This window comes from Misgurnus anguillicaudatus, chromosome 18 (genome assembly GCF_027580225.2).
Source record: "Misgurnus anguillicaudatus chromosome 18, ASM2758022v2, whole genome shotgun sequence".
Lineage (NCBI taxonomy): Eukaryota > Metazoa > Chordata > Actinopteri > Cypriniformes > Cobitidae > Misgurnus > Misgurnus anguillicaudatus.
In genome coordinates, this window is record NC_073354.2 from 35,733,264 (window position 1) to 35,757,386 (window position 24,123).

The 24,123-nt window shown below is 38.6% G+C and overlaps 4 protein-coding genes across 4 annotated transcripts; all 4 read right to left on the minus strand.

Annotated features, from left to right (window-relative positions):
* Nucleotides 1-634: 634 nt before the first annotated feature.
* On the minus strand, nucleotides 635-1,654 carry LOC129429388 (trace amine-associated receptor 4-like). Its single transcript, XM_055186039.2, has one exon. It carries the CDS (start codon nucleotides 1,652-1,654, stop codon nucleotides 635-637), a length of 1,020 nt encoding a protein of 339 aa, XP_055042014.2.
* A 5,118-nt stretch (nucleotides 1,655-6,772) lies between these two features.
* On the minus strand, nucleotides 6,773-7,804 carry LOC129428909 (trace amine-associated receptor 4-like). The gene has a single exon (XM_055185278.2). It carries the CDS (start codon nucleotides 7,802-7,804, stop codon nucleotides 6,773-6,775), a length of 1,032 nt encoding a protein of 343 aa, XP_055041253.2.
* Nucleotides 7,805-15,160: 7,356 nt separating this feature from the next.
* On the minus strand, nucleotides 15,161-16,180 carry LOC129429982 (trace amine-associated receptor 4-like). The gene has a single exon (XM_055186995.2). It carries the CDS (start codon nucleotides 16,178-16,180, stop codon nucleotides 15,161-15,163), a length of 1,020 nt encoding a protein of 339 aa, XP_055042970.2.
* Nucleotides 16,181-21,505: 5,325 nt separating this feature from the next.
* On the minus strand, nucleotides 21,506-22,519 carry LOC141350358 (trace amine-associated receptor 4-like). The gene has a single exon (XM_073855431.1). The coding sequence runs from the start codon at nucleotides 22,517-22,519 to the stop codon at nucleotides 21,506-21,508; it is 1,014 nt and encodes a 337-aa protein (XP_073711532.1).
* Nucleotides 22,520-24,123: the final 1,604 nt, after the last annotated feature.

Sequence of the window (24,123 nt, forward strand, 5' to 3'; positions counted from 1 at the left end):
GACCTGATATGTACATTGAATAGACTATAATCATAGCTTAACTTTCATCTGGTCTTAATCTAGGTTATTTGCCCTTTAACAGTCAGTAATAGAAATACTTGAAAAAATATCTTGAAAAACTTTCTACCAGTAAGTTACCTTCACTCCGTTTATAATTCAGAAACATATAATATTTAAATCATGATTTTATTAATGTATGATTAAACAGTTGTCATTTCCTCTGAATACTTTTGTTTTAAACATCGTCTTTGTCTCATATCACAAAACATACAGACTATTGAGGTCAGGACATTAAAAGACAAGTTAAAAAGATCTGCCATATACATCTCAGATTTAAAACTGTCTGTTTGTGTTGTTTAACTTCTGATGTTTATTATAATGACTGATCTAATATGTATGATGATGATTATTATAGGCCTAGAGTTTTTAGGATTCAAAAATGTACTGTGTTTTCTCTAACGTCAAATAAGCTAAAGATTTAATAATACATAAACTATAGCATGTGAAGCTACATTAAGAGAATAATAAACATTATTATAAACAATGTTAAAGGAATTAAATATATCTGAAATCAACACTACCAGCTTCACAACATTTATTCAGTCACTGGTTATTATTCATCTACAGAAACTATTCATTCAAATGTCAGAGTATCTGAATGATTGATTCCACAGATATAAGTGAATATGAGAGTCTTAAAGGCCTTTTGAAAGCAAGGATAGAAAAATCCATAGATCAAAGGATCACAAGCTGAGTTAAAATATGCAAACCAAACTAAAGCCTCATAAACATCAGCTGGGACCACAAAATTAAGGAAAGGGTCGATAGCAGTGGCAATAGCTAAAGGCAGCCAGCAGATAAAGAAAACGCCCATAACAAGAGCTAGAGTTTTAGCTGCTTTTCTTTCTCTGTGTGCAGAGCTTTGACTGTTTACACCTGTGGTAGTCACAGACACTTTCTCTGACAAAACCTTTGCGTGTTTTCTCACAACATTAAATATGATGATATACAGAGAGCTCATTATAGTTCCTGAAACAATAAATGTCAAGATTACACTAGTTATTCCCCATTCTTTGTTTAAAAACACAACACAGCCACCAAAACAAGACATCTGTAATATTAAAGCTTCAAGACCAACAGCACTCACCCCTGAAAAAAAAACAGAAAAGCTGTACACAAATGAAAAGATCCATGTAAGGGTGATTAATACAGTCACAGTGTTGTTTGTGATCCTCATTTTGTACCTCAGAGGGTCACATATGGCCAAGTATCTATCAATAGATATTAAACTAAGATGCAGTATAGAGGAATTACAGAAGGTCATGTCCAAACTAGCATGCACTTTACAAATAACATCTCCCAAAAACCAGCAGCCCTCGACAGATCGCACCATACAGGAGGGCATCACCAGAGAACCCTGCAGACAGTCACACACAGCCAATGACTGAACGAGCAGATGAGTTGGAGACTGAAGCTGTTTGAAGTGAGAGATGGAGATGATGATCAGCAGATTCCCAAAAACTGTCATGAGGATTATGAGTGAAATACAAGCATACATTGCCAATTTAACTCCAGTGAGACGATGAACCCCATGACAAGAGTCTGGATGTAAAGGATAACACAGGAGAATATTCTCAGTCTCATTGAAAGACATCATGTCTTAGAGGACTTCCTTTGTAATTATAAGCAGAGAGACAATTAATAACCAGAGTTTCAACAAAAAATCATTTTAGAAAATACAACATGGTTAAGACTAATATCTAAAGAAAATGAACATGAATACAGTACATGTCTATTCAATCTAACTTCCTAAATCAACGTGATATAGCTCAGATGTGTTCATATATACAGTTCAGGTCAGGTCTCAACCTCCCCAGCTGTATACGTAACTAACTGATACACAAACATTGTGACTCATGAGATTACAATTAAAAAAAGCTAAACTAAACTATAAGCCAGATTTTCAGATTTGCGCCAGAGAAAGCATAATTTTGGCATTAAATAATGACTGTCAGGATTTACCAAGGATGCACAGTGGATCATTAGCGCTGAAAATGTGTGATCTAGTTTTTTTTGCGAATGACCTTTTTGAGTTTGCAATTCTAGGAGTTTTCCTTTCAGACAATTTTTTTGGGATGGAGATTATTTAAATGATTCACGCAACCCAATTTACTAATGTTTGTGCGTGTGTTATGACTGGTATTTGCGCCATTATTTAACGCAGAAAAAAGCATGTCTTAAAGCAACACTATGTAGTTTTCATGTAAAAATGACTTACAGCTCCCCCATGTGGTTGAAAAGCGCAACAGTGCCTGGTATCAGACACTCTTCTGCAGGCAGGCGGAGGGGTGGGGCTGTGTTTCCTACCCTCCACCGCCACTTTCAGAGTGTGCTTGTAGCAGCTAGGAGGCTGCTCAGGTTGCAGCAACAGTACGATTTGTCCAGTTAAAAGTTGTTTTATCACTGAAATAATTTTAGAGACATTATTTAAATGTAAAAAACTACATAGTGTTGCTTTAAATTACTTTGTGCTTGAAATGGCTGCAATTATTGCTAAAAAAAGGCATCACAGAGAGCAGAGAATGCGTGATACAGTGCAGACGATTGTTTTAAAACTTAACAGTTCATTTGGAATGCTAGAGGAACATATTATTATTTAAAAGTATTATTTGTCAACCGATGTTATTTTTTATTTGCTAGAAGTCACACAATACCAGATGTTTAAAAAATTCTTGTTAACCTTACATTTTTGCACTCCAGTTGTTTTCAGTGTCCTATGGCTTTGTTATCTGGGATTACACACCCCGAATTTTCCGCTGCGAGGTCTGTGGTGCTGAACTTAAGATCAGCTCTGCTTATTTGCGAGCCTGAACTAATTTGCGCTGCTCTGGGGGGACTTTTACACACTTCATGTGTTTTCTCTGATCAGATTTCGATCGTAAAAAGACCAGGTGTAAATGCCCTCCGAAACGTTTTCAAAACGGATTTAAATCCGATTACTCAAACCACTTCAGGAGCTGGTCTGGGATGCATTTCAGATGAAACTGGACAAGTGCAAATACATCTGGTTGATAAAACCACATATATCAGCCCATAACAAGCTTGTAAGCAGTCATCCGGTCTCATGGTGACTGCATGTCAAGCTTGTGAGGAGGCGGATTCTGCCCTGCACACCATGGCGCTGCTGCAGGTCCATCAGGCTAAGGCTCTGAGCGAGGGAGAGCATGACTCGGCTGCCTTTCAGACTTCAGTGCGGCTACCGACATGGTGCTCTGCTCAGTGGTCGTGTGATATCCACCATGGTGGTCCAAGAACGCCATATCTGCCTGTGCCTGACCGACATGAAGGACACTGACAATAACTATTTCCTGAATGCTCCTCCTCTTCGGGGAGTCGGTAGAGAACTTTACCCAACAGTTCTCGGCCGCCCAGAAGCAAAAGAAAGCTGCCCCGGGTCCATCTACGCCAGCTCCTCAGTCTTCTCCTCGCCGAGGGCATCCTACATTGGCCGCCTCTGTTCCCCAACCTCATTCCACATCTCGGCAGCGCAAGGGAACCGGTCGTCAGCAGCCCACCTTGCCCGCTCAACCTGCTTCTCGTGGAAGAAAAATAAATTCAAAGCTGCCCTGAGAAGGGTTGACCTGGAGATGGAGGGGGTCGCTCTTTGGGAGATCCTCCCCTGGAGAATATTTTGTTATATTTTGTTTCTGTTTGTTTCTGCATCCTCCTCTTCCACCAGGAACAGGTTCCCCAAACGCATCCCCTCGCGACAGCCCCTTCCTGGCTGATTTCCCTAAAGGAAGGACTATCTTTCTCATGGAGGGGGCATGTTATGGCACCCACGTCCCGACCTGTGGAACCTCCACGTGTGGTCTCTGGACAGGACGCGGAGGTTCTGAGTGATTTACCGCAAGCGGTATCTAACATCATCACTGCAGCGTGAGTCCCATCTATGAGACACTTATTCGTTTAAGTGGAACCTTCTTCATTTGGTGCTCTTCTCAATCAGAAGACCCACTGAGAATGCCCCATTAGCATTGTGCTTTAGTACCTTCGGCATATGTTGGATGGTAGGCTGTCACCCTCCACCGTTATTACTTGTTTATTAAGTTTTTAAAGGGGTGCGCAAAATCCCTCGTGCCCCCCTTATTGGTACCTGTACATGGTGCTGAAAGCCCTTCAGGAGGGTCCCTTTGAGCCTCTGCAGTCTGTAAGTGTCAAGTTTCTCTCTAATAGGAAGACTCTGATTCTCGTTGCATTGGCCTCCGTGAAGAGGATAGGGGACCTCCATGCATTTTCGGTCGATGAATCGTGCCTTCAGTTTGGACCTGCTGTCTCTAGTGTATTGCTAAGACCCAGGGCAGGCTATGTGCCCAAGGTTCCCACCACTCCTTTCAGAGGTCAGGTGGTGAACTTGAAAGCGCTGCCGCTGGAAGAGACACACCCAGCTATGGCTTTGTTGTGGCATGTCCCATATACGCACTGAGGTTGTACGTGGACAGATCGCAAATCTTCAGGACCTCAGACCAGTTCTTTGTCTAATACGGTGGTCAGCAGAAAGGGAAAGCTCTCACCAAGCAGAGGATGTACCATTGGATTGTGGACACCATCGCCTTGGCTTACCAAATTTTGCAGAGCATCGGCTGTCAGCTTCTCACTAAATGCATTATCTGTAAACCTGTGCTAGGCCCAGGCCTGCAAATTGCATCCCCTAGGGGTTCCTTTGTGAGTATTTTCTGTGGAGTTAATACTACCAGCCCTCATGTATCTTCTTGTGGAATATTCTCAGACAGGAGGTGCAGTCATTCACCCCTTAACAGAGATATGAAAGCTGTGGGTCTGGCCTCTGAGAGCTTTATGCCCTTAAGTGGAGAATCTTCATCTCTTGGTGTTCAGCATAACTGACAGACCCAGTCAACTACCCTGTTGATGTGGTGCTGAGGTTTCTGCATTAGCAATTCTTTGCTGGCTTAACTCTTTCCTCCCTTAAGGTTTATGTGGCAGCAGTTTCTGCCTATCATACTCCTTTGGAAGGATCATCAGTAGCTGCGTTTACATGGACATTTGTAATCCGTTTAAATGATCAATCGGAATAAAAATGCTCCATGTAAACACCTCAATCGGACTAAAAAGTGCCAGTCTGATTAAAAATCTAATCCGCTTGTTAGGGGTGGTTTATACCGTTTGTAATCCGCTCAAAATGACATGTATACACTTGATCGGATGGATAACTGAAACTGGGATGCTCTGCGCATCTGCCATCTTTTCTTTTTTTAATGGCGGTTGGCAAACCCACTGAAAGGTGCATTTCCGCCACCTACAGGACGGGAGTGTGGAGCATATTCACACGTGCAATGACGTAGAATTGCCGTAATGACATGTGACGCAAATAACTCGAGTTTGTTTTGTTGAAGGAAGTCACAAGAAGTGATTGTCTTGTTAATCTTGTTCCTATTATCCTTCCAATTCCCCATAAAGTGATACAAGACAGCGTTGTCCGGTCAGTCCATGATTTATTCTTTGATCCACAAACGCGTGTGTTTGGACTCGCTCTCGCGAACGGTCTCTGCAGCACCGCGTGAAGTAAAATACGCTTTTTGGGCACACGTGAATGGGTGTTTTTGCTGCTGCTTTATAATCAGTGAGGCACAAAGCAAATCTTGAAACAGCGTGACACTATATTTGTGCAATGTGCGCATATCAAATGATCAAATCTGATGTAAATCTTGTGTCATATAAACATGCACATCAATCCGATCACATTATTAAGTGTTCATGTAAACCCTATGATAGGATTTATTAATCGGAAGGATTTTAATACAATGGAGGCAAAATGTGTCCATGTAAACGTAGCTAGTGAGTAGAAACTGATGGTTCGTTTTCTTCTTGGCGCTCACAGGTTGAGGTGAACACACTGGTGAACACACTGGAAGGGCTCTTAGGGGCTCCTTTCCAGCCACTCTACCCCACGCCACATTGATGCTACACCAATTAAAATGTTCTTATATAGTACAATTTCACAAGAAATAAAGAGTAAAGAAAAGATGAAATGCAAGTAATTGTGTTTTGATGTATGTGATTGTTAACAATTACAATGTGTATTAAGGTGACAACATTTGCTTATGTGTCAAAGTGCATACTTTTAGTGCACAGTGTAAACCCTATTCGCATGAGATTAAGATGACATACAACCCCTGCAATTATTACAAATCAAGTACTAATCTGGTGTGAATATGGCTTAAACTGGACAACAGACATAACAAAATTTATTTTCATTCTCTGCGATATGCTTTGGCATCAACAGATGTTTTGTTACCTGACATTATTTTTGAATGTCTTATTTCCTTGGAATCACAGAGTTCTTAATCCAATGGAACTTTAAAACCATGCAAATCAGATCATTATGTCTGCATCTTTAACACACACATGCATTTATTTATCTATCCTTGCCTAAACATGGTTCAAATACAATGAATCAGCTAATTCTCTCAAAAGCAATCTCTGAATTCACTCTACATATGTGAACTGTTTTTATATACACAATGCTTTGCCAGCTCTTTTTCGTTACCATTTAAGGACATTAGATAATATTAAAATAACTTCTAGGATATGCATTTAAACACAATCAAATCCCTCCTCATTTATATAATAACACTAAAAAGAAACAAAAAAATAATAAAGTGGCAAAAAAGGCCATTTATTCTTAATTATATGAAGAAAATATTTGTTAAACCAAAATGATACTGTGCTATACAGCAATTGATTGTCATATTCATTCAAATGCCAAATTGCTTAAATCACTTACTTTGCAGATATAAGTGAAAACAAGAATCTTAAAGGCTTTCTGAAAGTGAGAGTAGAAGAAACCATAAATCAAAGGATTACATGTTGAATTAAAATAGCCAAACCAAATCAAAGCATCAAAAACTTCAACTGGGGTCACAAAATTGAGAACAGAATCGACAATAGAAGCCATAAAAATAGGCAACCAGCAGAGCAAAAACACTCCCATGACAATGGCCAAAGTTTTAGCTGCTTTTCCTTCTCTATGAGCAGCGCTTTGATTTTTCAGTCCCCCTGTAGTCCCCACAGTCACTCTTTCTGACATAACTCTTGCATGTTTTCTTGCAACATGAAAAATCTTCATATACAGACAGCTCATGATAGTCCCGGGAAGAAAGAATGTGAGAATTGGACAAGTAAGACCCCATTGTTTGTTAAAAAGCAGAGCACAACTTCCCACACAATAAAGTTGCATGAGTGTTTCCAATCCAACAGCATTCACCCCTGAAAACACAATGCTAAAACTGTACGCAAATGAAAAGATCCACGTGAAAGTGGTAAATACAGTCACAGTGCTGTTTGTGACCTTCATTCTGTACCTCAGAGGGTCACAAATAGCCAAGTACCTATCAATAGATATTAAACTAAGATGCAGTATTGAGGAGATACAGAAGGTCATGTCCAAACTAGAATGCACTTTACAAATAACATCTCCCAAAAACCAGCAGCCCTCGACAGATCGCACCATACTGTAGGGCATCACCAGTGAACCCAGCAGACAGTCACTGGCAGCAAGAGACCGAACGATCAGATGAGTTGGAGACTGAAGCTGTTTGAAGTGAGAGATGGAGATGATGATCAGCAGATTCCCAAAAACTGTTGTGAAGATCATAACTAACATTACAGCGTACATTGCCACTTTAACAACAGTAAGACGATGAGCTCTAGGACAAGAGTCTGGATGTAAAGGATAACACAGGAGAATATTCTCAGAGTAAATATCAGTCTCATTCCAAATCATTGCGTCTGTCCGAGTCGCTGGAAGGACTTCCTTTGCAGACAATTAGAATCCAAAGCATAACCAAAATAATTTCACAAATTAAAGTTTGGTACAGATCAATACTCGAAGAAAGATGAGCAAGCATATAGTTCACCACTATCCAATTTAATGCCATAAATGAAGTCATCGTTCCTACGTTTTGACCATATATACTCTTAGATTCATGCCCTTCCCTCCCACAATTGCTCGTCTGTAACCCATGGTTTCAAGTTTGAAGTATAAGGTCTAATTTTCATGACACAAACTGAACACTGTCATTCTAATTTGCCTTGAAACAGCAATCGGATAAATAACATACGTAAAAGTCATTTATGTTTATTGCATTCGTAAAAACAAGAAAAAACAATTACACATAAAAATATTGTCCGTGTGACAAATGTAAAACACAGTGAAAAATATTTACATTATTATTATTATTTTATTTGAATATTTGTGAACTGTTACAATGTTTGTGGTGTAACTAATATCTTACACAATTGTTATGAGTACTATATCAGCTTTAACTCTTTCACCGCCAGCGTTTTTTAAAAAAGTTGCCAGCTAGCGCCAGCGTTTTTCATGATTTTCACAAAAGTTAAATGCCTTCCAGAAAATGTTCTTCTTCAAATATATAAACATACAATATACCAAATGAAAGAACAGACCCTCTGCTTTCAAACAAAAAAAATCTGTTTCATCCTACCTTCAGTAGTTCTTTTGTAATCAGCTTTTGAATATGGGTAGGCAGGGGCGATTCTAGGATTTTCCTTTTAGGGGGGCTCAGCCCCCAGTAAGGGTATTATTTAAAAAAATATTATTTTACTATTATGGTAGGGTTGTATACTACCAACCTTATTGCAATCCACTATTCCATTGTATTCCCTTTTTCATAAATGGGACAAGAACATTTTCAGTTGGGAATGGTGAATTTTTTACAATGACTTCCTGATTCATTATTCACTGTGCAAATACACAACACACGTTTCCAGTACAAACACATCATTTTACTGTTTTTACTGTTTTATTGTAATTTATCTTAAAGGTTAATATTAATTGTTGATATAGACACTGTGTTAATCTGGGAACAAATTTATACAGATCTAAAATATAGAAAAGGGGACTGACCAACAAGTGATCTACCTTAATACTGAGTTGTCAAGATGCAGTATGATGTGGTTTTCAGGACAGGGTTTAGATTAAGCCAGGACTAGGCCTTAGTTATATTATGATGTTTATGTAGTTTTTACAAGCATATCTTACAAAAATATTACAGGTGTGCATCTTGAGACAAAACAATGTGACTGATGTATTTTAAGATATGTTAGTGCAAGTTACTTTTAGTTAAGAACTAAAACTTAAACAGGCATTTTAGTCTTGAACTAGACTTAAGCCCTGTCTGGGAAATACCCCCTATGTCTAGTAGGTGAACCCTCAAAAACTTACTAGTAATACACAATGTAGTCTACCATACCACAGACAAATACACATGTGGCATACACTTTTTAAAAGGAAGGAGTTCAAATGTTGAAATATTAATATTTTAAATGAAACAAGCAAATTTGTGTTATATATGTTGTGTTTTGTGTTGTATTATTTGTTTATGTTTTTGGGACCCCCTTGAAAATGAGATGCCACATCTCAAGGGGCTATCCTCTCAATAAAATTCATATCAAAAATTCATATCATATTTAATAATCTATACTTTACTTATATTATTAGATTTAAAAAAGTTATTTTAAAGAACTGCAAATATAAGGTGAAATTGCCATAAATAGCTTGATTTGCACTTTTGATCCAGTTTTTCCACAAAAAAACAAGTTTTATAAAATGATAAACTTCACAATCACCTGGTGTTTGTTTTGCTGCATGAAATTATCTGCTTGATGCGTTAAGAGCAACTGTACATAAAGCAATGCATCACGCCAGCACCTGACTTTAAAACATGTAACGTTAATCAGCAATAATAATATATAGATGCGTGCGTTTACTGGTAACTTGACTGACCTGCTCCCTTCTTGGCGAATATTTCTGTGATTTTGCAGCATCTCGCTGCGTCTGTCTCTCTCTGCTTCTCCTTTGCGCTGCATATTTGTTAGATAAAGCCAAACAGGCAGTGGGTTGCCGCCGTTAGTTCATGTGCTGGCATTTTCGCACCGCGATTGCCTGATTCGTAGATTTTATTTTTATTTTTTTATTATACCTTTATTTAACCAGGGAAGAAAATCACATTGAGATAGATATCTCATTTACAAGTGAGCCCTGGCCAAGGTAGCAGCACACAATAGACAACATAAAAACAACTTAAATACATCGAACAATAATCTCAACAATAAAATAAAATTAAGAACAAGTGCAGACAGTTTGGAATGTTTGGTTGAGGTACAGTTTAAACTCAGTCATTGACATAAATACACTCAATTTCAATGATCTTTGAATCTCATTCCAAGCAGTTGATGCACTATAGGTAAAAGCAGTTTTCCCAAACTCTGTCTTCATTAAAGGAACATTTAAAAGAATATATCTACTTGAACGCAGATTATGCCCTTGACTACTGACAGTTAGTATACTATTCATATAAAAAGGAAGCTGTCCAAGTATGGCCTTATACACAAATATAAGCCAGTGCTTGTATCTTCTTAAATGAAGCGAAGGCCAACCTACCATTTCATAAAGTGCACAATGATGAGTGTAATTATTGCTACGAGTTATAAATCTTAAAACAGAGTGATAAACAGAGTCCAGTGAATGCAAAAGAGCCTTAGTGGTGTTTCTATAAAAAACATCTCCATAATCTAAGAGGTCCGTCATTCATTCATGTCATATTATTTTCACATGTCAACCTACGCTGACTACACGGCGGGCCAGAACAGCCGCCAGTCCGCCTTGCACACACCTTGTACTACTGATGTGTTCGCTCTGCTCGGCCCCCCTGCGGATTGAAAAACGCGCTAAATCCATGCTGACTCAGATCAGGGGAGGAGCCGAAACTTGACGCAGCAAGCTGCCTTTTCTAAATAGTTTTTATAGGTGACTGACGCGATCACAAATTAATGAATCAAATAATTTTTAGGGGGGCTGGGCTGAATTTTAGGGGGGCTGAAGCAAAAACACCACATTTTGAGCAAAAAGCAGAGATAATTCCATTTTTGTGACGGACTTTTCATAGAGATCCCATTCAGAGCGATCTTTAAAACAGACACGGACATGCAGCAGCTTGCCATATGGCAATACTTCAATACTCGTCATTGGCGGGGAAGCGTTTTCTCTTGATTGACGAGATATCGCGAGATATCTCGTCAATGGCGCGGAAAGAGTTAAAGGGATAGTTCACCCAAAAATGAAATTCTCTCATCATTTTCTCACCCTCATGTTGTTACAAAGCTTTATAAATTTCATTAACATGAAGGAAGATATTTTGAGTAATGTTTGTAACCAAACCGATCATGAGCCCTATTACTTCTATAGTAGAAAAAAAGAATACTATTGAAGTGAATAGGGCTCTTGAACGGTTTGATTACAAACATTCCTCAAAATATCTTCATCTGTGTTTATCTGAACAAAGAAATTTATAGAGGTTTGTAACAACATGAGAGTGAGAAATGAGACAATTTTCATTTTTGGGTGAACTATCACTTTAATACACCCAGGAGTGTAAAAAGACATTTAAAGGGCCTGGGACAATGTCTCTGGACTAAATCCACTTTAGTTTGTTTTGTATCAAAGCTTACTGAGAAAAATTAACTGGACGTTCTAGGCATACCTCCACTTAAAAAAGTAGTCCCACTCTCCCTAAACTGTTCAGCAAATTACTGTGAAAAGATTAAGCTACATAATATAAATAATCTCCTGTCATTAATATATTAAAACAACAACATTCAAAGTTTGAACTTGTGTCAGTCAATATCTCTGACAGACACATTCAGTAATTAAACAAACAAAACCCGATATATTTTAACCACAGGTGTCAATCACAAAGGCGCACAAGTAAATATTATTCACCCATGAGACTTCTTATTTCTCCGTTTTATTGCAGTGACTCTCAAAGGAGTCTGACCAATCAAAGGTGTTAATATCAACAGTCACATTCTTTGTATTATTGCGCTCAAGTGCTTAATTACATCTCTTTAGTTGTTTTCTGTCACATACAGGTCTCAACAGTTTACATCATTAGGGAGACCAAGCAAAGTTTCTAACAAAGCCCTAACAAACTTTGGCTAAAGCTTAACCAACATTAACAGAATACCGGATGAGCTTTTAACAATACATTTTAAAAATGAAATCGGTGTGTTGAACTGGATTAGGTTTTATCAAACAGCTGTAGAAATGTCACCAATAAAAATATCTCCTGAAATAGTTCATGTTTATTTTGCAGACAAATATCTTTGCATGGTTGGCACACATCCACAGCAAGGTTGTTTCTGCAAGAGATGCTAGGACTGGTTTCTTACAGCGATGCCATAGAAAAACCATTTAGAGCCTTCTTGGTTCCTAAACGAACCATCACTCTAAAAAATGCTGGGTAGTTTTAACCCAAGGCTGGGTAAATATTGGACTCTTTCTTCATCACTGTATCTTTGGCAGGAGGCCGGAAATGGACAACCAGAGGTTCATTCTTAAAGTTGAAAACACCTGGGGCCTTATTTATAAAGCTTGCATACGCACAAACGGGGCTGGAAACATGCGTACGCCAGTTCCCATGCAAAGGTTGTGATCCATAAAAAACGAATTTGACGGGAGAATGGGTTTGCAGGGTGGAATCTGAGGATAATTCATGTATGCACACTTGCAGGTGATCTGTGATTTATAAAGGGAACATTGCTTTGTATAAATCCTAATATTTTGGGGGGTGTGCCATTTTCGGCTTTTGTGCGTACATAGACTTTTAGTAAGGATCCTATGCACAGTTTTATAAATGAGACCCCTGGTGAAAAAATTTTGCACCGCTCCTGCGTGTTATCTAAGTGTAGTGAGGTTTGAGGTTTGAGGAGATGATTTATTGTTGAGAACAGTTGCTTGGAGTTTCCAGGGCTATTGTTAATAATGTAAGAATAGAAACGGGACCATGTTTCACTGAGTGAATTGCTGTAGGCCTTCTGGTGTTCCCGGAAGGCTAGCTTTTGACCACAAAGCCCTAAGTCCTTGAAATGCCATTCCAGGACACGTCCTATTCTCTTCTGTAGCTGCAGCTCCCTAGTATACCAATTAACAGGTTTTACAGCCTCGTAAATTTGGGCTACAGTCACTGATCTATATTAATGATCAACGTATCAGCAATAGGTGAAGCTGTCACAGAGTTCGAGCTGCCATCTTGGTAAGCCCAAATGGCAGAGGGCGTCATTGACTTTTTTTCAAAATCAGGATCTAAATTCACCCCATTTACAGTGTATCAGTCACACAATATTAATTTTTAGGATATGTGTATGAAATGAATCGTTACTTCTGAAGTTTTATGACATTGAAAGCCTACGCGGTCAGTGTTATTTCTCTAAATAAAAATGTATATTCTATGTTTTTTTAGGCACAGCAGCATCGAAATTGTGTGTTTTTATATTGCTGCATTAAATGTTAGTTTAACCACGTTTTAAAACATTATCTTAAAGAGGGTGTAGCAGAGGGTATGATGAGCTTTCTTTTTAGCACTGGTCTTAAGCCACAGTAGAGTTCTTACTGTTTGTCACATTTGTCATGTTTATAGTATTAGTTAATAATAAAGAAAACAAAACAACTGCTTGGCATATTTATTTACTGTAGTTTTTTATTGTTTAAAATTTTTAATTTGTTTATTTTAAAAATTTAGAAAAAAAACTAACAACAAACACTTAAGAAATTGTGTATGAACGTAAATTTGTGGTGTTTACTGTCAGTATCCTTTAGCTGATTCCACTTATGCGTTCATCTCCCGTTGTATCATGGAAAATATGAGTGAGCGAGTGTACATCGAATGTACCCTCAAAATCAGAGTGCATTATGGGTGAAAAGTAGTGAACGAATGTAGGGAATGAAGTTGGGCACTATATAGTGGATAGGGAGCTGTGTCGGACACAGCTTCGGTCCCCATTTTCCCGCTCCTCTTCACACCAGCAGCTACGTCAAATCGATCTCTATGGAAACGGCAAACGTACAGGCACACGCATTCAAGCACCACTTAGACAGAACTTTACACACAGACGAAGATGGCTTGGGTAACGCAGAAAATTGAGTTCCTATAGACCCCTTCAAGGTTTGTAAACATTGAATGACTATTGGGTGCGCGTGCAGCATGGGGTCAAACTGTTCATACCATTAAGGCTTTATTATTTAATCTAACAGGGCTGAAAAATGAAGACTTACCTCAAATGAAATGAGCACTACAAACACAAGCCTCTTTGATATTTGCATTGTCCCAGTCTGCACGTTAATTGCTTGCAGCCACAGATGTTGTATTTTTTTGTTTTTGAGATTCTGCATGAATCGCGAAAACTTAACGGAAGACCTGGTGCGATTTTCACAGCCCACGACGCAAGTAGGCATTTTTGACGATAACGAATAATACGCAACTCAATCTGCTGTAATGACTTTTCTGACCCCGACATGCGCAGTGGGAACCGCCTGTGACGTGAACCGTGAAGGGGTCCATAGTCTATTAAAGTAGTGTAGTTATTAATATTATTAGTGTTATGCGTTACTTAACTTTGTTACCCAAAAAAGCAATATAGTTACTGTAATCCTTACCTTATTACTCATTACCCCAACACTTGTTCGAACCCATGACATTTTGCACCGCAAACACAATGCTCTACCACTGAACTATACAGGATGATTTACTTCCTCATTTACGTTAAGCTTCATCTGGTCTTATTCTGTATTGTTTACCCTTTAACAGTCTAGAAAAACTTTCTTACCTTTACTACACATATGTTATTTGAATCATGAATTCATGTATGATTAAACAGTTGTCATTTTCTCTAAATAATTTTGTATTAAACATCATCTTGGGATTAAATGTCTCATATCACAAAACACAAAGACTATTGAGATTAGTACATTAAAAGACAAGTTTAAAGCATTTGCAATATACATCTCAGATCTCTTTTGTTCAATGTGTTGTTTAACCTCTGCTGTTTACTATAATGACCTAATATTCCCATTGAGATCATATGTTCCCATTGAGATTATTATAGGCCTGGAGTTTTTAGGACTCAATTTTACTGTATGTTAACAATAACGTCAAATGTGCATAATATTTATCATACTTATATACTATAGCATGTCAAACTACATAAAGAGAATGATGAAGGAATTAAATATCTCTGAAATCAAAACTGGTCACTGGTTATTATTTATTTTCAAAAACTGTATTTATTTAAATGTCAGAGTATCTAAATGATTGAATCCACAGATATAAGTGGATATAAGAGTCTTAAAGGCCTTCTGAAAGCAAGGATAGAAAAATCCATAGATCAAAGGATTAAAAGTTGAGTTAAAATATGAAAGCCAAACTAAAGCCTCAAAAACATCAGCTGGGGTCACAAAATTAAGAAAAGGGTCGACAGCAGCAGCAATTGATAAAGGCAGCCAGCAGAGAAAGAAAACACCCATAACAAGAGCCAGAGTTTTAGCTGCTTTTCTTTCTCTGTGTGCAGAGCTTTGAATGTTAACACCTGTGGTGGTCACAGACACTTTCTCTGACAAAACCTTTGCGTGTTTTTTCACAACATTGAATATGATGATATACAGAGAGCTCATTATAGTTCCTGGAATAATAAATAATAAAATTAAACAAGTTAGTCCCCATTCTTTGTTAATAAACATACCACAGCCACCAAAACAAGACATCTGTAATATAAGAGCTTCCAGACCAACAACATTCACCCCTGAAAACACAACAGAAAAGCTGTACACAAATGAACAGATCCATGTAAAGGTGATACATACAGTCACTGTGTTGTTTGTGATCCTCATTTTGTACTTCAGAGGGTCACAGATGGCCCAGTATCTATCAATAGATATTAAACTAAGATGTATTAAAGAAGAGATACAGAGGGTGATGTCCAAACTAGAATGAACTTTACAAATAACATCTCCCAAAAACCAGCAGCCCTCGACAGATCGCATCATACTGTAGGGCATCACCAGTAAACCCAGCAGACAGTCACATACAGCCAATGACTGAACGAGCAGATGAGTTGGAGACTGAAGCTGTTTGAAGTGAGAGATGGAGATGATGATCAGCAGATTCCCAAAAACTGTCATGAGGATCATGAGTGAAATGAAAGCGTACATTGCCACTTTAATTACAGTGAGACGAGAAGTTCTAGGACAAGAGTCTGGATGTAAAGGATAACACAGGAGAATATTCTCAGTCTCATTGAAAGACATCGCGTCTGAGAGGACTTCCTTAGGAATTGTAAGCAGAGAGACAATTGTAACACAAAGTTTAAACAAAATCATTTTAGAAATTACAACATAGTTAAGGCAAACATCTAAAGAAACATAAACATAAATACAGTACATGTCTATTCAATCCAACTTCCTAAATGAATGTGATAAAGCTTGGATGTGTTCATATATAAAGATCAGGTCAGGTCTCAACCCCCCAGCTGTATACGTAACTAACTGATACACAAACATTGTGACTCTTGAGATTAGAATAAAAAAAAACTAAACTCTGTGTTCTGAATTAAAGGTCAATGGAGGGATTATAGATAATAATGGTGGCTAATTACATATTAGGAAGTACATAAAAGTGTAGGGCAAGGGGTGTGCGGGCAAAAAATATACTAGTGCCAATGTTTTGTCTCAAGATGCACACGATTACAAGATGTAAGGTATGTGTTACGATCATCACCATGGTTCCCCCAGGGGCGGACTGGCCATCTGGAGCTATTCGAAAATGGCACAACAAAGTCCTGCTGTTTTGATGCAACCACAGCAAAACACCAAAGGTAATATTTGAAGTTTATCATTTTAGAAAGCTTTGTTTTTGTGAAAAACTGTATCAAAAGTGCAAATCATCATTTTTTACGGTCATTTCACCTTTTAATTTGTAGCTCCTAAAAATGTATTTAAAAAATATATTATAAGTATAGATTATTAAATATGTTTCACATACTTGGACAACCATTTTTTGTTTGCTCCATAATATTTAATTCTGTGTAACTGGACTGTTGTACACAAACATGGATAATTACACTGCTTCATGTTTGGTTTTTATATTTGTTGGTTCTTCCTAACTCCAAAATAGCTGGCAGAAATCTGAAAAAAGACAAGTCAAAGCTTGGGTCTTAGGAGGTTAAAATATAAATATTTGAACTGTGTCTCATCACTTTTAAAAAGTGTAAGCCAACTGTATTTGTCCTTGGTGTGGTAGTATACATTGTGTATTCCTAGTAAGTTTTTGAGGGTTCACCTGCAGTATAGACATACTGCATCTTGACAACTCATTATTAAGGTAGATCACTTGTTGGTCAGTCCACTTTTCTATATTTTAAATCTGCATATATTTGTTACCAGTCAGATGAATACAGGGGCTGAGTTTATAATTCATCTGGTAGTCTACCTGTTATATCAACTAATAATATTAACCTATAAAATTAGCAAGTTTGGTGAATTACATGAACATGGTGACGGCAGCAATGAAGGTAGCCTGGGATGGAGTCAAACTTCCCGCCTGAATTATTGTCCCAGTCCGCCCCTAGTTCCCTCACTGGCCACCAGAGGCTTTACTACACATCAGCCCGTAATCCCTTGCTCTGCTCAGCTGGATTTACACTTTGCATTAACATATCACCTCCGTGATTCGATCACGCATCTGGATATGTGACTGAGTATGAACAGCTGTCAATCATTCCTACAGATGGCAACTTAGTTTTTAGCCACATGATTAAGGGCTGTCGCCAACCACAGAGAATAACTAGCAACTGCAAGAACTGCAATGTTAAAGTTTTAAGCTTTATGATGTAAGCTTTAAAGGCTTTATTTTAATAAATGGAATAATCTGTGCATCTGTGTAAGAATATTTCTTTTAAATATAATTTTTGTCATATAACGTTTTGAGAGTTAATAATGTTTTTCCACTGTTTGGCTTTTTTAGACTTAAAAGCTTGTTTGCCGCATTTACCTCAGAGTTCATTCCATTAATATTGCTGTTTTTCCGGTAATAATAATACAATTTACATGTCAATCCTGCTTCCTTGTCTGTTTATTCATTTCATTATGCTGTTAAGTTATGTGTGGATATTTATTGCCATGAGATGTTCATTGTCTTTATATGAATAGCCTACTGTAATGAGAGCCATCATGGCTCCCTCTGCTAGCCTTTAGAGGCTTCTTCCTCACATCTCCCTCTGGACTCCATCACCCAGAATCCCTTGCACTAGTCTGATCAGCACCACACCTGTTTCCTGTTTGCTAATTATCCAGACTATTTAACCAAGCTAAATAGTCTCGTCAGCAGTTTTAGCCAGAAGACAAATTTGGTTAGCTCAAACATCTTTGCCTGAGACTATTAGGAGAGAACTGACTAGTATGCCAGTGATTCCAGGATGGGTATTTCACACTGATTCCCAGTCCTTACTAGGGGTTACCAATCCCATGACCGGGGCACCAGACATTTTTATCAAAACGGACCAGTCCCACACTCCAGGTAGGGGAGGACCTCTTAAAAGGCGCCCTACCAAGAGTTTTAAACCCAGAGGAGGCCATGTATAGTGGTCCCGTAGTCGCTGGAGAATGCTCCCAACTATGCCTGTACAGTTGGGAAAAGTAACATCAGATCCTTGGGTTCTAGATACCATCAAGAAAGGATACAGTTCCAGTGAAATCCTCCTACTTTTTCAGGGGTTCATATGACTATAGTCAGAGACCCAGTCCAGGCACAAATTCTGACTAATGAGATCACGGTCTTGCTGCAGAAGAAAACTATTGTACAGATAAAGACCACAAATTCAATTACTACCCAAATTACACAGACACATAAGGATTAAGGTTACACAAAGTTGTATCCAAATGTTACGCCCTTGGAACAGCAATACGTTGCTATCACAAGTGGTTCCCTTAGGCAACATCCCAGCAAGGCGGCCTGTGATAACGCCAGACGACTCTTTAAAGCGGTGTGGAGCAGTGTGGGAAGTAGGGCTGCACGATTTGGGTAATTTTTCCCATTGCGGTTATTGATGCTAATATTGGGATGTGCGGTTGCGATTATACTAAATGGTATCATGAGTCAACTTGATGGGTTTTAAGGAAAATCCACACACAGTTTAGATGTAGCAACTGCTCAGTGTCAGTAATCCTAAATCCAAAATACCGCCATACAACCGACATAGAGTTTTTTTTAGCTACCAGATCACTTTCAACCTCCTCTGCATCCATCTTCGCTCTGGTATAAATGACGACGCACACCACACACGTGCATGCCACACGTGCACTGCCTTTTTTGTTCGTTTTTCTTTCTTTTTTTAAACGGCAAGGAAATCATCAAACTGTTATCAGAAAGTTTGTGTTAACAAGTCCACACATTTATTTATTTAATATAATTGCAACATTTTGCTGTCATAATCGCACAGGCTGACATCGCAATGCGATTAATTGTGCAGCACTAGTGGGAAGGCAGGTCCATCAGCGGTCTCTGGGAATCTCCTTGGACCCTAGAGCACATCAATGTGTTGGAACTCAGGGCAGTGTATCTCTCCCTGAAAGCCTTTTTCCAGTTGTTGCAGAACAAACATGTCTTGATAAAAACAGACAACATGCCTGCAATGGACCACATCAATCACCAAGACGGCACAAGATGAGCACAGTGCCTCCAGTTGGCAAAGGAACATGTTTTCCTTTGCTTTTTTGAAACTCTTATCACTCACGGCAGTATACATTCTGGGAGTACCAAACAAAGCTGCAGACTTGTTGTCTCGAACCGGACCTCTCCCGGGGGAATGGTGTCTCCATCCCGAAGTGGTGAGACTCATATGGGGTCAGTTCGGTGTGCCGAAGGTCGACCTGTTTGCGACTACCGAGACAACTCATTGCAAGCTGTGGTACTCCTTGAACAACCAGAGGGATCCCTTGAGGATAGATGCTCTATATCAAGAATGACCGGAAGGGTTGTTGTACGCTTTCCTTGTTGTACTGTTGATTTCACTGGTTCACAGGAGGATAGCATTGGGCCATCACAAAATTTTACTTGTGGCTCCGTGGTGGCCAAAGAAACATTGGTTTCTGACCCTTGTATGTCTGATCCAAGGTCTCCCTTGGCAGTTACCGAAGAGAGACGATCTCCTCTCCCAAGTGGAGAGGGCCGGGGACATGTGTATGGCACAACTATGGGTATGGCCCTTACTAAGTCCCTCTCTAAAGACTTAGATGAAGCTGTGTTAAAGGGATAGTTCTGACAAAAATGATATTAAACCCATGATTTACTCACCCCCAAGCTGTCCGAGTTGCATATATCCCTTGTTTTTCAGACAAACACATTTTCGGATATTTTAGAAAATGTTTTAGATCTTCAAGTTGATTAAATGTGAAGTTACGGGGTCCACGACCCTCAAGTCCAAAAAAAGTGCGTCCATCCTTCACAAAATAAATCCAAACGGCTCCAGGATGATAAACAGAAATCTTCTGAGGGTAATCCGTGCGGTGTTGTTGTCGAAATATCTATATTTAAAACTTTATTAACGTAAATAACTACCTTCCGGTAGCGCCGCCATCTTAAGCCCAATCCCAATTCTATTTTATACCCCTCCCCATTGCCCTTACCCCTATGCCTACCCCTTCCCCTTGCCCCTTGAAACAGAGTGTCAAGGGGTAGGGCTGAATATATTCCCCTAAGGAATGGGACAGCACTACTAGACTTTTACACGTCATCATAAGTCGTTGCTAGATCCCACCTCATAGATGCGTCGATGTAATAATACAAATAAAATGTAATAATACAATAAAATATGAAAAAATATGTTGTGGAACTATCACAAAGTCAATAACATTAGCGAAATTTTTTCATAGGGATTTTTACAAATCTTTTTTTCAGAGAACACTACCGTATACATGAAAACAAGATTAAAGGCAACATAAAACAAGTGATTATTTGTTATTAAAATACTTTTTAATGTCAAAAATATACTTAAATTTATGGGCCATATTGGAAATTTATCATACCCCTTCGTCTGAAGTGTGGTCCCGAAAAATCTTAATTCTCCCTACTCCTTCCCCTCTAGCCAATAGAGAATTGAGACACCCCTACCACTTCACGTGAACATGCAAAACAAAGGGTAAGGGGAAGGGGTAGAATTGGGATTGGGCCTTAGTCGCGTCCGCATTCAGGATGAGTGCTTTACATCCTTCAATACTTTAAGCGTTGAGATTAAGACATTAAAAGACAAGTTAAAAGCATTTGCAATATACATCTCAGATCTAAAAATGTCTGGCACTTTTTGTTGAATGGGTTGTTAGACCCTTTGCTGTTTATTATAATGAATACCCTAATATGTATGATGTTCCCATTGAGATCATTATAGGCCTGGAGTTTTTAGGACTCAAAATTTTATTGTATGTTAACAACACACACACACACACAAACACACACGCAAACTATAGCATGTGAACTACATTAAGGGAATGATGAAGGTATTAAAAATCTCTGAATTCAAAACTACCAGCTACACAACATTTATTTAGTCATTGGTTATTATTAATCTTCAGAAACTGTATTTATTCAAATCTCAGAGTATGTGAATGATTGAATCCACAAATATAAGTGGATATGAGAGTCTTAAAGGCCTTCTGAAAGCAAGGATAGAAAAATCCATAGATCAAAGGATTACAAGTTGAGTTAAAATATGAAAGCCAAAGTAAAGCCTCAAAAACATCAGCTGGTGTCACAAAATTAAGGAAAGGATCAATAGCAGCAGTAATAGATAAAGGCAGCCAGCAGAGAAAGAAAACGCCCATAACAAGAGCCAGAGTTTTAGCTGCTTTTCTTTCTCTGTGTGCAGAGCTTTGACTGTTTACACCTGTGGTGATCACAGACACTTTCACTGACAAAACCTTTGCGTGTTTTTTCACAACATTGAATATGATGATATACAGAGAGCTCATTATAGTTCCTGGAATAATAAATAACAAGATTACACAAGTTAGTCTCCATTCTTTGTTAAAAAACACAACACAGCCACCAAAACAATACATCTGTAATATTAGAGCTTCCATACCAACAGCATTCACCCCTGAAAACACAATGCTAAAGCAGTACACAAATGAAAAGATCCATGTAAGGGTGATTAATACAGTCACAGTGTTGTTTGTGATCCTCATTTTGTACTTCAGAGGGTCACAGATGGCCCAGTATCTATCAATAGATATTAAACTAAGATGTATTAAAGAACAGATACAGAGGGTGATGTCCAAGCTAGAATGCACTTTACAAATAACATCTCCCAAAAACCAGCAGCCCTCGACAGATCGCACCATACTGTAGGGCATCACCAGTAAACCCAGCAGACAGTCACACACAGCCAATGACTGAACAATCAGATGAGTTGGAGACTGAAGCTGTTTGAAGTGAGAGATGGAGATGATGATCAGCAGATTCCCCAAAACTGTCATGAGGATCATGAGTGAAATGAAAGCGTACATTGCCACTTTAACAACAGTGAAACGATGAGCTCGAGGACAAGAGTCTGAATGTAAACGATAACAGAGGAGAATAGTCTCATTAGAAGACATAGCGTCTGAGAGGACTTACTTTGTACTGTAATTCTAAACAGACAGACAATTATAACACAAAGTTTAAACAAAATCATTTTAGAGAAATATCTAAAGAATCATGAACATAAATACAGTACATGCTTATTCAATCTAATTTCCTAAATGAATGTGATATAGCTTAGATGTGTTCATATATACAGATAAGGTCATGTCTCAACCTCCCCAGCTGTATACGTAACTAACTGATACACAAACATTGTGGCTCATGAGATTACAATAAAAAACTGAATGTGTGTCCTGAATTAAAGGTCAATGGAGGGGATATAGATAACATACTAGTGCCAATGTTTTGTCTCAAGATGCACACCAGTAATGTTTTTTGTAAGGTATGTGTCACGATCATCACCATGGTTCCCCTCAGGGGCAGACTGGCCATCTGGAGCACCGTGAGATTTTCCGGTGGCCTGCGGATCATTCGTGCTGGCCTGCCGTGCAGTCAGCTCAGGTTGACATGTAATAGGCTGATATGAATGAATGACGAACCTATAAAAGTCTACGAATCAGACAATTGCAATGCGAAAATGCCACCACATGACTGCCTCTTTGGCTCAATCTGACAAATATGTACCGCAAACGCAAAGGAGAAGCAGAGAGAGAAAGCGAGGAAATAAAAGAAGACCCCTGGTTACAGGCGCAGCGATATGCTGCAAAATCAGAAATATTCGACAAGAAGGGAGCATGTCAGTCAAGTTACCAGTAAAAGCATGCATCTATAAATTGATGATTACATGTTTTAAATGATGTTTTATTAACAAAGTTCGGGAGGAACATGTCAAATAAAATACCTAAGTGACTTCAGCTGTTTTCAATCAGTAGTCAATGGCACCAGCCGCTTTCAATCGGTAATCAACAATACACCCAATCAGCTCGAAAGCAAGCCACATATAAATCACAGTTGAACTCACTGAAAATCCTTCGCATCTTTCAGAATCCCTCCTCCACCCCGTCTCCTCTCACTTACTAAGTTATTTCCTTGGGGGGGGGGTACTCTGTGTTTCAGGCTCATTCCCTGCTCAGAGCCCTCTCCCCGGACAGCACGCCAAATACGTTTACTAATTTAATTCTTTTAACTTATTTGTAAGTGTGAACTCGTGAAAGTCAGGTATTGGTGTGATGTGTTGCTTTATGTGCAGTCTTTACCGAAGAAACCCCTATACTGGTGTTACGGGAAAAATGCTTCTGTTGGTTTGTTGATGGCGGAATTTCTGTTTTTTTATTGATAACACCACTGGATGAACTATAGATACCTTCTCGTTTTCAGTCACCTTCTTTCCTGTTTAAATACTGGCCATGTGAGCTCATCAAAGTGTGTTGCTCGTAAAATCGTCATTTTTCTCAAGGTGAGTAAAAACATTCTCGAAAATGTTATAAGACATTTAGTTTAATTGCTACTACAAGTGAACGAAATTTCAATGAATTTGCCCACAGGAGTTTTACCACCACAAAATCTGCTTGAATAGACAAAGAATGTGAAGCAGTCATACTAGCCATGTAACGTTAGCAGAATGTGTGAGAAATTTATCTCATCTCAAATAGTAAAGCTATTGTTAGATGAAGCTATT